Genomic DNA, 17,767 nt, shown 5'->3' with positions numbered 1-17,767 from the left:
TGCTTTTAAATGCTAAACAAGACTAATTTGAGTCAAGGAGCTTAATGAGCATGTTTTTAGTATCTATGTGCCGTACCGCGCAGACTCTGGCCACTCTGGTGTAAACAGCTTTGTTTCCTCCCTCCGTGTTGGTCACTCGTTCAGTGAAGAAGTAGTAGACCTTGTCGTCAGCAGGATCGTCATTGTCAGGGATCACTGCGGAACCCACAAACTTGGGTTCTATAGGGCAAAAAAAAGAAAGAGATATGTTTAGAATTACAGAGAAACATACACTTGTATATACTGGTAAAAGATAGGATTATCATTTTTTTCATGTTTTTAAAAGAAGCTTCTAATGCTCATCAAAGCTGCATTCATGCAATCAAAAACAGTAAATATTTTTTAATATTACTACAGTTTTAAAAAAGTTCTATTTTAATATATTTTTATGCAGTTTCATCATCAGCCATTACTCTAGTCTTGTCACATGATCCTTCACAAATTATTCTCAGGAAGCATTTATTATTAGCATTAATATTTTTGTAAAAACTATCAATTTATCAATTACTATTGGTGCTCAATTATTAATAATGATTCTTATTAGATGTTAAAAACCATTTGTTGTTGCTTAAAGGGATAGGTCACTCAAAAGTTAAAATTACCCCATGATTTACTCACCCTCAAGCCATCTTAGGTGTATATGACTTTCTTCTTTCAGACAAATACAATAGGAGTTACATTAAAAAAAAATGTCCTGGCTGTTCCAAGCTTTATAATGGCAGTGAATGGCTGTTGAATTTTTTTAAGTCCAATAAAGTGCATCCATCCATCATAAAAAGTGCTCCACACGGCTCTGGGTGGTTAATAAAGGCCTTCTGAAGTGAATAAATGCATTTGTGCACAAAAAAAATCAATATTTAAAACTTTATAAATCATAGTTTCTAGTTTCCACTAAATCTTAACAGCCATAAAGATTATAAAGCTTGGACGAGTAACAGCGTGGCCAAGACGGCAGTTTTTCTGCGGAATTGGGCTACTTTAACACTTGCTGCTGGTTGTTTTTCATGTCTGTGGGTTGAAGCGACCCCAATAATGTAATATTTAGCCCCTGGAATGCTAATTTTACCAGGGAAACCCCTGCAAAAAAAGTGTATTTTTATATGTGATGGGGTCCCCCCTCAAAATGCGATTGGGCTACTTTTGGGCTAGTTTTGAGTAGCAATTCAGCAGGTTTTGTTGTGAAAAACTGGCAACCCTGAAGAGCCAGGACATTTTAATATAACTCCAATTGTATTTGTTTGAAAGTAGAAAGTCATATACACCTAGGATGGCTTGAGGGCGAGTAAATCATGGGGTAATTTTCATTTTTGTCTGAACTATTCCTTTAAATTTTAATTCAAAACATTTATTCTGCAAGAATGCATGAAATTGATCAAATGTGACATTAAAGACATTTACAATGCTACAAAGGAGTTCTGTCTATCTCAGATAAATGCTGTTTATTAAACTTTCCATACAAAGAATGCATCACACAGCATCCACAAAAATACCAGAATGATCATGATTATGAAGGATCATGTGACACTGAAGACTGGAGTAATAGATGCTGAAAATTCAGATACATCTACCATTTTAATGTGTAAAATGCATTTGCCTTATATAATCTAATATGAATAAATCCACTATCTTATTATACAGCATGATCCGCATGTCGGAGGCCGCTACAGCTTTGTGCAGTGAATGTGAGTGGGATTAGATCTTCAGCGATTCATGAGTCAGCAGCGAGAATACTTAACACCAGTTAACACCATTCAAAACATGAACAGAACTCAACCCCAGACTATCGAGCACACACAGAAAATGTAAAAGCCTCCACAGAGTCGTGCTCTACGCTCTGCATGACGCACTCGTATGTTATCGAGCAGATGACCTAAGGATGTGATGGTATTTGACCGTGGTTTATTATGTCTGAATGGATGTTAGAGAGATGGATGGTCTGTGTCAAACACCTCGCTCTCTGTCTCTCTGTATGATTAATGCAGCGCAGCAGGGGTCGGAATCACAAGTCAGAAGTGTGAGACAACACTGTATTCTTAACACAGACTCAACATCTGCCTGACACACACTCAGTCTATATTCAGAATGAATACAAAAGCTTAATTCATGCAGAATTTAATGGACATTTAAATGCACATTCTGGGATCTATGCATTCCATCCATATATAGTTGAAGTCAAACCTTTACATACACCATGCAGAATCTGCAAAATGTTAATTTTACCAAAATAAAAGGGAACATACAAAATGCATGTTATTTTTTTTGTTTAGTGATAGTTGTTCGTAAGTCCCTTGCTTGTCCTGAACAGTTAAACTGCTAAACTGCCCGCTGTTCTTAAGAAAAATCTTTCAGGTCCCACAAATGATTTGGTTTTTCCGCATTTTTGTGTATTTGTACCCTTCCAACAATGATTGTATGATTTTGAGATCCATCTTTTCACACTGAGGACAACTGAGGGACTCATATGCAACTATTACAGAAGGTTCAAAAGCTCACTGATGCTTCAGAAGGAAACCGAATGCATTAAGAGCCGGGGGGGCCGGGGGGGGGGTGAATATTTTTGGAATTTGAAGATCAGGGTAAATTTAACTTATTTTGTCTTCTGAAGGACAATACTAAATGGGAAAAAAAAGATATTTAGGCAAAATAAGAAAAATGTCTACATCTTCATTCTGTTCAAAAGTTTTCACCCCCAACTCTTAATGCATTGTGTTTCCTTCTGGAGCATCAGTGAGCATTTGAACCTTCTGTAACAGTTGCGTATGAGTCCCTCAGTTGTCCTCAGTGTGAAAAGATGGATCTCAAAATCATACAGTCATTGTTGGAAAGGGTTCAAATAAAGTACATACAATTCATTTTGCATGATCCCTCTTATTTTGGTAAAATTAACATTTTGCAGATTCTGCAAGGTGTATGTAAACTTTTGACTTTAACTGTATGCAGTTGGATAGTGTGCACAGCATACACATTGCAAAAATAGCAGTAGTAGTATTGTAGTACACCACTGTGAATATATCTCCAGTCATACTTGGCGTGGAGCTGATGTGTTAACTGCACCTACAATGAGGCCACAAGCCTTGCTACAGTGATACGCATGGTAAAAGCATCACTCTTGCTGGGCTCAGTCGTATCGGTCTGGGCTGAAGGCCAGATCTCTGTACGGCTGCAGGAGGAGATATACAGCAAAGGGAAGCATTAAACGGGCTCACAGCAGGATGCCGCAGACCTCTCTAAACCACACACAGGACGGCCTGTACATCAATCTCGAATTCTGTTGTATTGCTCTATTTGGTTCTACGTATGCACATTTACATGCATGATTGTTTTATTTTCAATAGCTATAAATTTAGTGTAAATAGAGCAGACATTGGATGCCCATTTTCCACAAGTTCGTGTCTGTGAATGTCTACAACATACTTTGGTTAAACTTCCTGCTCACTGCTCAGAAAATCAAAATGGCTTGACAACTAAGACTGTTATGTTTTTTTGAGGATTAAAAAAAACGTGAGTGAATGGATTTTTATCATTGCAGGGTGGTTGTGTCCACACGCTGCTAAGGCACATTTATATGCAAAGACCATGTAAAAATGAATTTTGCATCCGATATTCCCTGTGTTACTGAAGTTACAGTGATGTAACTTCATGTCACCATGAAAACCATAAAAAAAGATTATCATTGCTTTGTTAAAACAATGTTTTCATGTATATCATGTAATTTAAGCCTAATAAAAAAAGCACATTTCTATTTTAAATATCTTTAATGTAAATTATGTTTATAGAGACATTTGTTGTAATAATAAAACAAATTTTAAATATATAGATATTTTAAAAACTTAAATTGATTAAATTGATTAAATAATACATCTAACAAAAGGGGTCTCTTCTGCTCTACAAGCCTGCATTTATTTGATCTAAAATACAGCAAAAGCAGTAATATTGTGAAATATTTTTACTATCTGAAATAATTGCTTTCTATTTAAATATATTTTAAAATGTAATTTATTCCTGTGATTAAAGAAAAATTTTCAGCATCATTAGTTTAGTCTTCAGTGTCACATGATCCTTCAGAAATCACTCTAACATGCTGATATGCTGTTCAAGAAACATTTATTATTATCATTATTATTATTATTAATATTTTCATAAATATTTAAAACAGTTGAAAACATTTATTCAGGATTCTCTGATGAATAAAAAGATCCAAAAATCAGCATTTCATAAAAAGCTTTTGTAACATTATACAATACCATTTAAAAGCTTGGAGTCAGTATAATAGAAAATATATATATATATTTTTTTTTTGGGGGGGGGGATTATAGAAATTAATACTTTTATTTAGCAAGGATGCTTTAAATTGATTAAAAGTATGATAAAGTATGATAAAAAACATTTATAATAGTACAAAAGATTTCTATTTCAGATAAATGTTGTTCTTCTGACCTTTCTATTCATCCAAGAAACCTGAAAAAAATTCTACTCAGCTGTTTTCAACATAATAATAATAATAATAATAATAAATGTTTTTGGAGCAGCAAATCAGAATATTAAAATGATTTGATTTCTGAAGGATCATGTGACTGGAGTAATGATGCTAAAAATTCAGCTTTAAAATCACAGGAATAAATTACATTTTAAAATATATTTAAATAGAAAACAGTTATTTTAAATAATAAAAACATTTAACAATTTTACAGATTTTGCTGCACTTTGGATCAAATAAATGCAGGCTTGGTGAGCAGAAGAAATTTCTTTAAAAAACTTCTGACTAGTAGTGTACACCTTTCAATGTAATTTCCAAATAATATTTTACACATTTATAACATTAATTCTTCACAGTATAAATTAAGCCATTATGCATGAAAACATATAGCGGCATTTGCAACTTTAAAATTTTGGGGGGTCCATGTTATCTTAAAATCACTGGTGTAATTGTTGGTGCTGATAGTCTAAGCTAGTTAAACAAAAAGAAATAAATAAATAAAACTTTTTGAGGACACCAGGAAGCCATTATCTACAACACAAAGTGCTTGTATTTTCAACAGTTTTCTCTCACCATTCAGCTGCTGTCTGTCACCCACTTCAGTCCTGATGAAGCTGCGGTTGCCTAGACGATATAGAGCGGCATCGTTCTCCCAATAATCAGTGTACAAGCCAACAAACAACTCCCCACCTGTCAATCAAACATAATTTGGAGAGAGACAGAGAGAGAGAGAAAACAGAAAATGATGGAATCAAAATTAGTAAATACTTGTTGCATTTAATATGTAAAGCTGAAGTGTTTTGTCTTGTGTTTTAAATAATTTACTGTCAAATGTTGCATTACTGAATACTTAGGCTAATGCATAACAGCTCTAGTAATGTGTTTGTCATATATTGAGATACCACTAGGTGGCACTGCAGATACTGTAAATAACAGTCTCTCTTTCAGCAGTGTGAGTAATAAATCCTGCGGTAAGTCACGAAGTAATGATCTACAGGGCAATATCAATTTAGCATCTAAAGATTCTTTATTATGAACGATCCTGATGCTGGGCCGGCTGGGAGAGACTAAATTAATAAACCCAGCTGAAAACAGTCTGCAGCTGCTGTCAGAAAGGAAGTCATCAAATTCATCTCTCAATTTCCCTTCAATCAAATCCCTGCCGCCTTGTGAATGAGCGCTCTGAAGGACTGGAGCTGAAGTGTGTTATTTAGAGCTTTCATGCTCGGTGGCCCCTGGCTCAAAATGCACTTTCTTCCTTTCAAAACTCAAGAACACACATCCAGATGAAAAGGAGATGGGGGAAGCTACCGAAAAATAAAGTTATAATGGGATCAAAGATGTTTGGATGTAAACAAAAGGAGGAAAAAGCTGAGAATATTAAATGGAGGACTGGAGGAGAGGTTATTCTGTGGAAAGCTGCTGGATGAACTGATGAATGCTTACGGTGCATGGTGGAAGCTGAAGGGCTGTTGGGATGAAATGGACATCTTCCTCTGCCACTCTCTATGTGATCAGACTCCAGCCTGAACTCTCCATCCTGTTGGAACATAAACACACACATTTAACAAGCTAAATATAAATAAAAAGAAATAAAATGGAATAAAATTAATTTAAAAAATATATATATATAATAAAAAATAAATGAAATAAAATAAATGACAATTAAATGAAATAAAATAGCTTAAAAATAAATAAAAAGTAATAAAAAAATAATATGACAAGAAATAAAATGAAATAAAATGACAAAATTAAATTAAAAAATAAAATGTCTTAGAAAAGAAATAAAATAAAATGATAAAAGAAATAAAATAAAACAAAATGACAGAAATTAAATAAAATGACTTAAGTAAAATGAAATAAAATGACAAAAATAAATAAAATGAAAATAAATGAAATAAAAACAAAATTATTTTGAAATGAAATAAAATAAAATAATGAAATGAAATAGACAAAAAGACATTAAATGAAATAATGACATAAAATGAAATAAAATAAATTGACAAAAATAAATGAAATTAAATAAAATGACAAAGAAGTTAAATTACAAAAATACAATGAAATGAAATAACAAAGAAATAAAAAGAAATAAATGAAATAAAATGGTATAAACAAACAAAATGAAATAATTACAAAATTAAATGAAAAAATTAAAAAATGACTGAAAAAGAAAATAAATTAAATGAAATAAAATGAAATGACAAAAGGAAATGAAATGAAATTACAAAAAATTAAATTAAATTAAATAATTAAAACAAATTAAATTAAATAAAATGGTATAAACAGAAACAAAATTAAATAAAATGACAAAATTAAAATAAAATGACAAATGAAATGAAATAACAAAATGAAATAAAATTACATTAAAGAATAAAAGGCAATAAAATGACATAAAATTAAAATAAAATAATATGACAAAGAAATAAAATGATATAAAAGGACAAAGAAATGAAATGACAAAAATAAATTAAATTAAATTACAAAAAATACAATGAAGGTAAATGAAATAAATAAATAAATAAATAAAGGGTAATAAATAATAAAACAAAATAAATAAAATAAAATAAAAAAATAAACTTTCATAAACATAACAGCTGTCAAACTAATACAATTAATTTACTAACCACACAATATATACGTACATTTGCATTATTAGACGAAGTAAACCACGATTTAGATGATTTATTGATGTTTCAGGTGGTAGTAGTAGTAGTAGTAATAATAACAACAACAAAGTTTTTTATTTCTTTGATAATCTATAATAATGATAATAAAAATAGCAGCAGCAGATGTAGTAGTAGTAAAATAAATAAACAGATAAGTAAATTAATTAATTAATTAATAATCAATCAGCTGATTTAACAGAATAAAAGCTATTCCATCAAGCATTAATGTGACTTATTTTTCTCATGACATTATCCCCACTCAAAATGCCATCTGTTCATCACCAGCATACACTGTGTTTTTATATGCTCGAGCACGAGATCCTCAGCATGACTTGCTGATATGCCGGCGTACCCTCTACCTCCTTAAAAAGCTTAACCAGTGAGAGCTGGTCAACCAGCTTCAACAGAAACATCATGCTGGTTGAGCAGCTTCATTATTAGTTTTGCTGGTGAACAGCAGGAAAAGTCATGCTGGTGTAAGCTGGTATTTTCAGCAGGGTAGACAAAATAGAAATCTGACACTGCAAAGTATGCAGTCCTTGGCACTGCAGCAAGGAGAATAAAGAAAAAACTGAAAATAATCAATCAGCCTGCAGGCAAGTAGTATCATAGAGTGTAATGTATTAACACATCAGTATCAGTGTATATTACAGTAGCTTTTCATCAAAAAACACAAGCCTTTACTGCATTTCCTAAAGTCTCAGGGGAAATATAACATTTAGGTGAAGCAATGGAGGGTAAAGTGAGATTGCAAGTCTTTCCCCACATGAAAAGCCTTTTGAAGAATCACTCTCTCCCTACAGTTATTGCAAAGCACACTTTTACCAGAAGGTGACGGTATAAGCCGCACAACATGTGTCACAAAACAGGCTTTCACAAGCTTGATTTATGTGTTCTCACACCGTGTGATCCTGGAGAAACAAACACCAGACATGTAACACCAGTCCATCCATCATTTCCTGTCTTACGATTGTTCTTCCGCAGGTAGACGTTTTTCCGATCATTACTTCATATGAAGCTGGAATGGAAATAAATCCTTAGCCAAACCCATAACTTCAGTTTCATTTTATGAAGCGTGCTGTTACATGGGAGAATTATGGGAATAAATCATAAAGGTTGGCTGCGGTCGACGTGCTGGTATATGCCGAAGGGCCGTAAGGTCCTTTGCAAACGTACAAATCTTACTTAACACAGTCTTGTGATCATCATGCCGATAGCATCAGCACTTGTGGCCAGCACACATGGTTGAAAATGTGGACGTCTGCTCGAGCAGATGATGTGCCTGAAGTAACTTTCGTGGCGTAGACGAGATGAAACGGTGTGAGATTCACATGGTAATCAGCACACCTTATGGCTGATGAGCCAAATATACACAAACTCACATGCACACCTTGCGGAAGGACACATGGTTCGGATTTGAGTGAGGTTTTGCGATCGTGTTGCATCTTGTCAGGAGGGCTGAAATGTTAGGTGAGACATCAGCTGAAACTGACAGCCTCAGAAAATCAAAACTGAGTGTCGGTGGAACTAATAGTGATGTGTGTGAAGGGCTGGTTCAAAACCAAGTGAACTGCAAGAGATGAAAAAGCCTTAAAGGTGAAAAAATATATATATCATTTATGAGTGTGTACAATAAATGTATTAAATATTAATAATAAAATATAAACTATTTTAAAATTATTTATTTTATTTATATTTACAGTTTATTTATTTTTTATGTATTTATTTTTTACTACTCAAGTTATATGAAAAATTGAAATAAAATGACAAAAAGTAAAACAAAATTAAAAAAAGACAAATAAAGTGAAATGAAATAAAATGACAAAGAAATGAAATTAAATAAAGTGAAATTAAATTAAATGGCAAAGAAGTTAAATAGAAAAAATGACAGTAAGAAATAAAAGGAAATTAAATCAAATTAAATGACAAAAAGAAATAAAATTAAATAAAATTGAAAAGCGAAATTAAATTAAATAGCAATGGAAAATGACAAAAAGTTTAAAAAAATGAAATAAAGAAATGGAGTGAAATGAAATGACAAAGTTAAATGGACTGAAAAAAAAATAAAATGATAAAATGGCATTAAATAAAATGACAAAGAAATAAAATGAAATAAAGCGAAATTAAATTAAACTACAAAGAAATGAAAAAAAAATACAGCAATAAAGTGAAAGGAAATTCAATTTAATAAATTAAATGACAAAGAAATGAAATGCAAAAAGAAAAGAAATAAAATTAAATTAAAAAGTGAAATGAAATTAAAATAAACGGCAAAAGAAATAAAACTAAATATAATGGCAAAAATAAAATGACAGAAATAAACTGAAATAAAAAAGACAAAGTGAAAAGAAATGAAATGACAGAAATGGAGTTAAATTAAATTAAAAAATGAAATAAAATGATAAAATGACATGAAATAAAATGACAAAGAAATAAAATGAAATAAAGTGAAATTTAAATTAAATAACAAAGAAATGAAAAAAGGACAAAGAAATAAAGTGAAAGAAAATGAAATTAAATGACAAAAATAAATGAAATAAAATGACTGTGAAATGAAATGGAAAAAATGAAATAAAATGACAAAATTAAAAGAAATAAAATGATAAAAAGAAATAATATGAAATGACAAAGAAATAAAATGACAGTCAAATGAAATCTAATTAAATAAAGTGAGAATTTTTACTACTCAAGTTAAAAATGTCACTATTTTGAAGTAATTTAAATATTTTTAAACATCTTTTGCTATGTTTAAAGTACACTTTTTTGATTGTTAAATAACAAATAATATGTAAAATTTCAACTGCATTATATTATTCCATATTTAAAGTTAAAATATTTTAAGCACTAAACTGCAACATCATCATAACAAATGTATAATTACAAATATATTTAAATACATGACATACATTTTAATAGAAATTACATTAAAATGTAGTTCATAATTAGATTTGTCAGTACCTTAAGCAGTATGCTTTAACCAGATTTCAAGACAACAAAAGTAATTATGAAAAAGAGTCTCCCAAATGCATAAATTGACACTAACAATTTATATTATATTATATTATATTATATTATATTATTATATTATATTATATTATATTATTATGTTATATTATATTATATTATATTATTATATTATATTATATTATTATTATATTATATTATATTATATTATATTATATTATATTATATTATATTATATTATATTATATTATATTATATTATATTATATTATATTATATTATATTATATTATAGGATGTTCAATATGTTCCAGAACAAAGTTTTGTGTGTTTATTGTGTTAAGGTGTGAGTGAGGTATGATGTGGGTGCATTAGTACATAAGCATGTGTTAAGCCCATGAGAAAACGCAGGGTTTCGGTGAAAGAAGAGACAGTGAGAGGGAACGGTGTGCTGTGATGTGTCAGGTGATGTGCATATGGGCGCAAAGGGCCAGAACGTTTCTTAGATTCCCGATATTAGAGAAGGAATGCATGCTGGGCCGTTCGCCTATGGGTACGCGTACACACCCCTCACTCGCTCTCTCCTGTTCTGCTCTGTGTCTCTGTAGCTTTATCAGTCTTTCCTGTCATCATAGCTACATCTGCAACATGTCATCCCAGCACTCCAGGCCCGAGTGTGTGTATAATTGTGCAGGTATGTGAATCCATCATCGTCTCTTGTGTGTATATCTGAATCTGAAGCTCATATCTTATGTGCACGGATGCATATGTGTCTCGTATGCGTCTCATTAATGTCTCTGAGTGTTTAGGGTGTGTGCTGGCGGCCTGCAGCTCAGCGCTGGAGTTATCAGGCACCCCGCTGAAGCCTGTCTCCTCTAATTAAACCCTCTCTGATCTCCTGCCCATGGCTCCCATAACGCCCGTGGCTCTCTCCTTCACCTCTGCCGGAGGGTCAGGGAGCCAGAAGTGCTTCCTTTTCCCTGCCATGAGTGCCGATCTCTGAACCTAAAAAGCAGAAATGAGGTGGGAAGGGAATTCTCCATCCTGAAACCTCCAAAAGACTGAAAAGAAAGGCTGCAGGCGGCCTGCCACGACGCGGCACAGGAAAGAATCCAGATTCTCAGTTTCCCTTCAAATAAACGTCTTCTCTTTGCTCTTTTCTTCTTGCCTGCTCCTTCAAATAAAGCTTGCTTCTCTGTGATTAGCCGCTCTGTAATTTGACTGGGGCTCTCCTGGGAGGATGGAGATGTTTGTTTTTGCTTGTCTGCATGTTTGGTTGGAGATTTTAACAGAGTGAGAATGATAAAACTTCCCGTCGCACACTAAAACAAACTATGTCTGTCTCTCTGGAGATTGGGCTTTCATCACAGGCGGTTGAACAGTGTTAAAGTTGCTTCAGAATGAAAGAACCGTCAGTACTACTTTTTGTCACTTTTACATTATTGTTGTTGGGGTTTTGCCTCTTCGTTAGAGAGAATGACAGGAAGCTGCTGGGGAGAGGGAACGAGGAAGGCAAGTGATCGAGATACGATACAGAGTGGACTCAAACTACATGAGCAAAATGTCAGAATGTGAACGGTCAATGAAATGAAAAAGACGAAAAAGTCTGTAAATGCACCAGTTATTGCATATACACTATAACTACCTTATTTTTCCTGTAAGAATGGATGTGGCCTTTTGTGACCCTGGACCACAAAACCAGTCTTTTTTTTTTTTTTTTTTTTTTTTTTAATTGAGATTTATCTGAATAAATAAGCTTTCCAGTGATGTATGGTTTGTTAGAATAGGACAACATTTGGCTGAAATACAACTATTTAAATATCTGTAATCTGAGGGTGCAAAAAAAAAAAAACGCTTTTAAAGTTGTCCAAATGAAGTTCTTCGCAATGCATATTACTATTTATGGTAGGAAATTTACAAAATATCTTCATGGAACACGATCTTTAAATAATATCCTAATGATTTTTGGCATAAAAGAAAAATCTATAATTTTGACCCATGCAATGCATTGTTGGCTTATTGCTACAAATATACCTGTGCTACCTCAGACTGGTTTTGCGGTCCAGGGTCACATTTGTAAATTTAATGTGTCTAGATTACAGCTATTTTTAGCTGTACAAAACAGCTTGTTTGCTGCTTGATATTGCAAACTGGTGCGTCTTACATTGTTATTTTAATGTATTATCTTAATTATGAACACACTTGTTTGTAGTGCAAACAGTTTTACAGCTTTTTCTGCGCTGAAAAATAAGGTGGATACTATAATTAACTATAATAAGCTCAGTGTATCACACAATTTGATCAATGATTTTTTTTTACAATGACAAAAGTTTAAGGTGCTTCTGATGGCAGTTTATTGACCTTTGCACTGAATCTTTACCATTAACTCAGTAGTATAAAACTGCCATCAACAAATTTTGCAACCTCCAAAAACAACATTACTGTTGAACCACTGATTTCACATGGACTACTTTAATAATGTCCTTACGACCTTTCTGGGCCTTGAACGTGATAATTGCGTTGCTGTCTATGCAGGGTCAGAAAGCTCTTAGATTTCATCAAAAACATCTTAATTTGTATTGTGAAGATGAATGAAGGTCTTACTGGTTCGGAATGACATAAGGGCGAGCAATTAATTTTTTGGGTGAACTATCCCTTTAACAGTAACGATACTGCTGTGGACAACCTGTAAAACAGATCTGAATATGCTATTTAAGTTGAAATGACATAAGCACAATGACATGCTGGAGCTTTAGTGCTCTTATGGGCAGGTTCGAGTCCACACAGCAACCTGCCCAGATCCCATTCCCAGTAACTTCCTGTACTCTTTAAAGCTTCAAGTACAAATTAACAAACCTCAATATTGATTAAGTATTACAATTAGCATGCAAAGCATGAAAACCTTCAACGTTTCCACACGGCAGTGAAGCTGTAGGTCACATTCTTCAATATCTGTCTCTCTAAACCACTAGATTTTTAACATTTCTTATAACGATTATATAATTCCATATGTATAAGTATTTCTTTCCTTCCAACTGCAAACTTTCAGCAAGCCGAATACCAGCCACCAAGTTATCAAACAGCCCTCCAAACCGAAAGAAATGCGCGTCTAAACCTCACGGTGACACACAGCATCTGGATCTCTTTACAAATCAAAGATTCCAGAACTCAAAACACAACCAATGTTTTAGTGTCTTGAGATGTTAAATGCTTTAACTCGTTACCACTCGGACTGGTTTCAATTATCGCAGTCTCTCTGCACGACTCCAGCATGTGGGGAATACAGAGAGTGTGGCGATCGCAAACTGCAGGGGTAGTTTCCAATACTGTCCCTGGTGACAAACAACAGCACAACACTGGAAACAATTCATCCATGAGTCACTACGACACATTCCAGAGAAGACAAACAGGACCTCCTCAAGACACGTTTTCTGGAATATAAGAGAGAAAGAGGACAAAAGGCGACACCGGGGGAATATTCGAGTTCTCCCTACATGCGACCTCAGTCTGCTTCCGATACAATAAAAAGCTTCAAAGATGCTGCGGTCACTGAGGCAACTCTGAGACTTTGTTGTCAACAACCGTGACTAACATTACAGTTTTAATACATGCCAATTCCATTGCGTTTGTTCACCTTAAAGCTTTTAACTTTGAAAAACAAGAGGGTTTCAATGATAAAAGAGGCGACAGTGTTTGTGACTCTTATTACAATTTAAAATATCTGATTTTTATTTTAATACATTATACAATGTAATTTATTCCTGTGACGCAAAGCTGAATTTTCAGCATCATTACTCCAGTCTTCAGTGTCACATGATCCTTAAGAAATCATTCTAATATGCTGATTTGCTGCTCAAGAAATATGTATTTTTATTATCAATGTTAAAAACAGGTGTGCTGCTTAATATGTTTTGTTGAAACCACTACTATTCAAATGTCAAAAAGTTTAAAAATACTCAGCAATGAGACTGTATAAACAGTATAATGTATAAATTGTCAATATAAATTAACAATATTATTTTAATTATTTAAAAATGTGCATCACCTGTGAATATATATATTTAAAACATATTTAAAAAACTACAACAAGAGAAAAACACTGCCACAGCAGATTTACCTCAGTTCCACGGCCTACTCTGATGTATCCACACACTGGGCTGAAGGCGCCAGTCCCACATGCTAACAGGTGGGTGCTGTTATAATGCTGCACCAGCTTAATGTAGTTTGCACACTCCGGCTGAAAGAGAGAGACAATGGGAAAGAGATACAGAGATAAAGAAAAGTAGTTTTAAGAATGCTTTTAACACATTTCAAGATAAACAGTGTAGCCATGCAACAGGATATCACTGTGTCACATATACAGGATGTATAACAGATTTACCTTCTCTCTGCCCTGCATTAAACAATCCCCCACTTGCTCCTCAGAGCTCGCCCAGTGTATCTAAAACAGAGGAACAAACGTATGAGTTCTGGTCTTGTTGTTCTGGCACTGAAATGTCCTGCTGTACTTGGCTGAACATAGTCATTGTTGTATTTTTTTGACCTGTGGTTGCATGAAAGACATTTAAACTGTCTGCATTCCTGTAGCTCAAACAGTAGAGCATGCTGCTAGCAAAGACAGGCTAATGAGTTTAATTCCCAGATAAATGCATGAACTGATCAAATGTAGGTACAACTTGATTGTAATGTAAGTCGCTTTGGATAAAAGCATTGCCAATTGTATAAATGTAAATCTTTGTACCTTATTTACCCCTAAAGGGTACATATTAGAACTTTAAAAGCTACATATTAACACCTAAATGGAATATATAGTCTAAGAGTAATTTAAAAAAGGGTATTGGCCCAGTAATAGCTCTTGTAACATTTTTCCTGAAAGTGTGTAGTGAATTATAACTTTTTATAACCCACTAATTATAATGGTCCCTGAGAGGCTTTTATTTAGTTCACAAATATTGTTCCAAATTCTTCAGATTTCACACATGAAGAAATAAATAGTACTTTGGACAAATGTGTTTAAAATCATGCACACTCACATGAGATAAAGACTTACATGAGCGGGCTATAAAAAGCTATTGCATAACATGATTCTTATGTAATACTATTTACTTCATCTCAGCAAAGCTACCTATTTACTACTATCTCGGAAAAACATCAGACGGAAGTCATTCATTTCTATTTTTAGCTTTAGCATCAAAATATGTTAACTTCTGCGACTGAACTGTATGTGACCAACATACAGATGGCATTCTTATTAAAACGATGAGCGGGATTTAAGAGTTAGAAATTTTTGTGTACTAAAATGTACGTTTTTAAATACTATTTCTGTAAAATTGCTGTTATGAACAATTATATCCAAAATAATTATTTTACAATTCTTACATAAATATGTAAATTAGCTAGAAAACCTACTATGCTTTTCTTTAAATGTATCAGTGGCCACTTTTTTATATTCATACACTGCCACTCAAAAGTTTGGGATCAGTAGGATTTTTAATGTTTTTTAAAGAAGTCTCTTATGTTCATCAAGGCTGCATTTATTGCTGAAATAATATTGCAATTTAAAATACCAGTTTTCTAGTTTAACATACTTAAAAATGTAATTTATTCCTTTTTTGTAAATTCGTTTCCAACTCTGATGATAAATCAGCATGTTAGAATGATTTCTGAAGAATCATGTGACACTGAATACTAGAGTAATGATGCTGAAAATTCAGCTTTGCATCACAGGAATAAATTATATTTTAAAGTATATTAAAATAGAAAACCATTATTTTAAATTGCAATAATATTTAACAATATTACTGTTTTTTTCTGTTTTTTAACAAATAAATGTAGTCTTGATGTGCACTTCTTTAAAAAAAACATTACAAATCTTACTGATTGCAAACTTTTGAACGGCAGTGTACATTCATTATTCATTCATTTTTCCAGTGCAAAAAAAAGGAGGATAATGACTGCTTCTGATCTTAAAGTCGCATGCGACCGCCATTAGGGCCCGAAATGTGAAAATCAAAGCCTACATGAATGTCAGAGAAAGTGGAATGGTTGCTTAACCACCCTATTATCATGCACATTCTTTTGTGCATAAAGTAGGGCTGACACCTGTTAACAGGTATTTCTACAATGCAACTGAAAACCAAAAACATCTGCTTTTGCATGATGCTGCATCCACGACAATAAGTGTAACACAGTACTAACTGCATACATAATGCAGAATTCATATATAATTCAACAACATAATGAGAGTTTGAGTGCAACAACCTAAAAATGAGCACAAGGATTTGTGAATATTTGTGAATTGTAGGGGAAACAGATGGCTGCAATACAATCTCTGTGTTCTATTTAAATGAGTGCTGTTTTTATTTATTTAATAAGTATGTGTGCCTTCATCCTGAGATTTATTTAGCAACAGACGTAAATTGCTTTCCCCAATGTGCCAAATGATGGCGATGAAGTGTACCACACATGCACACACACGCTCAGATGACAATGCTGGACAGACATGATGCCCAAATCCCAATGCTGGACAGACATGATCCCAACATCTACGTAAATGCATGTACCTCTTTGTGAGGGGCAGTGATGCGCTCCAGATTGAGAGAGTACAGGATGTCTTTTCCTCCGATGATCAGCCTTTCCCGAGTCTCGTCCAGTAACATACTGTAGTGCTGCAGATGCCCCTCTCCGGCCTGGAACACCCTCGTCCTGTTCAGCTCCCATAACTCTATAGACAGAAATTAGATAGTATTTTTATGTTCTGAAAATGCTATTTTTGGTGGTTTAGAAATTAGTACAACTAATTAACATTTTGTCATTGTTTTGTTAAAATAAATACTAAAGCACCATAAAAGCATAAACCAAGTTTTCTAAATTCATAAAAATAGCTACGTTAAGTGTCAAAAAAACCTTGTTATTCATTTACTTTTGGCGCTTAAAGAGTTAGTTCACCCAAAAATGAAAATTCTGTCATTAATTACTCACCCTCATGTTGTTCCAAACCCGTTCGCTTTTTTGGAACACAATTTAAGATATTTTTGATTAAATCTGAGAGGTCTCTGGCCCTCCCCGACATAAACGGTACTACCACGGTCAAGGCACAGAAAAGTACCAAAATGATCGGCAAAGTAGTTCATATGACATCAGTGGTTCAACTGTAATTTTACGAAGCTACGCGAATACTTTTTTTACGCAAAGAAATAAAAAATATCGACTTTATTCCACATTTTCGGCTCGACTGCATCACCTGTGAACGCGCGCTCACGAGAGCATCCCGACTCATGCGTGTGACCAGCGTTGACCCGGATTATTAGCGTGGGTCGTTCTCTGCGTGGAAGGATATGGAATGTATGATAAAAATGTGTATATTTGATGCGCTGTTTTATACAGAAAATGAAAATTTGAATTGTAAAGAACATATTATACAATTGCTTATTTTGTTAGGTAAATACCATATACATAAGAAAAAGTGGGATCAACGTAAACCAAATTTTTCCCATTTTATTAATGACTTTACATTATATGTAAATCTTTTGGAACAATCAAAAAACACATTTTTTCTCCTTTCACATGAATGTGTGTCTCTTGTTCTCATGGCATAGGAATACTAAAGTATTATTAAAAAAA

General features: G+C 33.3%; 1 protein-coding gene across 2 annotated transcripts in view; it reads right to left on the bottom strand.

Moving 5' to 3' along the window:
- Nucleotides 1-17,767, bottom strand: part of sema3e (sema domain, immunoglobulin domain (Ig), short basic domain, secreted, (semaphorin) 3E) — a 52,097-nt gene that overhangs the window by 13,410 nt on the left and 20,920 nt on the right. For both annotated transcript variants that reach the window (XM_051135175.1, XM_051135176.1), the window contains exons 2-7: nt 16,708-16,868; nt 14,526-14,585; nt 14,262-14,381; nt 5,963-6,056; nt 5,090-5,206; nt 77-219 (exon numbers count right to left, since the gene is read on the bottom strand). In XM_051135175.1, coding sequence (XP_050991132.1) covers nt 77-219; nt 5,090-5,206; nt 5,963-6,056; nt 14,262-14,381; nt 14,526-14,585; nt 16,708-16,868 — 695 coding nt within the window. The remainder of the gene's footprint in view (nt 1-76; nt 220-5,089; nt 5,207-5,962; nt 6,057-14,261; nt 14,382-14,525; nt 14,586-16,707; nt 16,869-17,767) is intronic.

Source organism: Labeo rohita, chromosome 18 (genome assembly GCF_022985175.1).
Source record: "Labeo rohita strain BAU-BD-2019 chromosome 18, IGBB_LRoh.1.0, whole genome shotgun sequence".
NCBI classification, from domain to species: Eukaryota; Metazoa; Chordata; class Actinopteri; order Cypriniformes; family Cyprinidae; genus Labeo; species Labeo rohita.
Note: the sequence above shows the minus strand (reverse complement) of the source record. Positions and strands in the feature narration are given on the sequence as shown.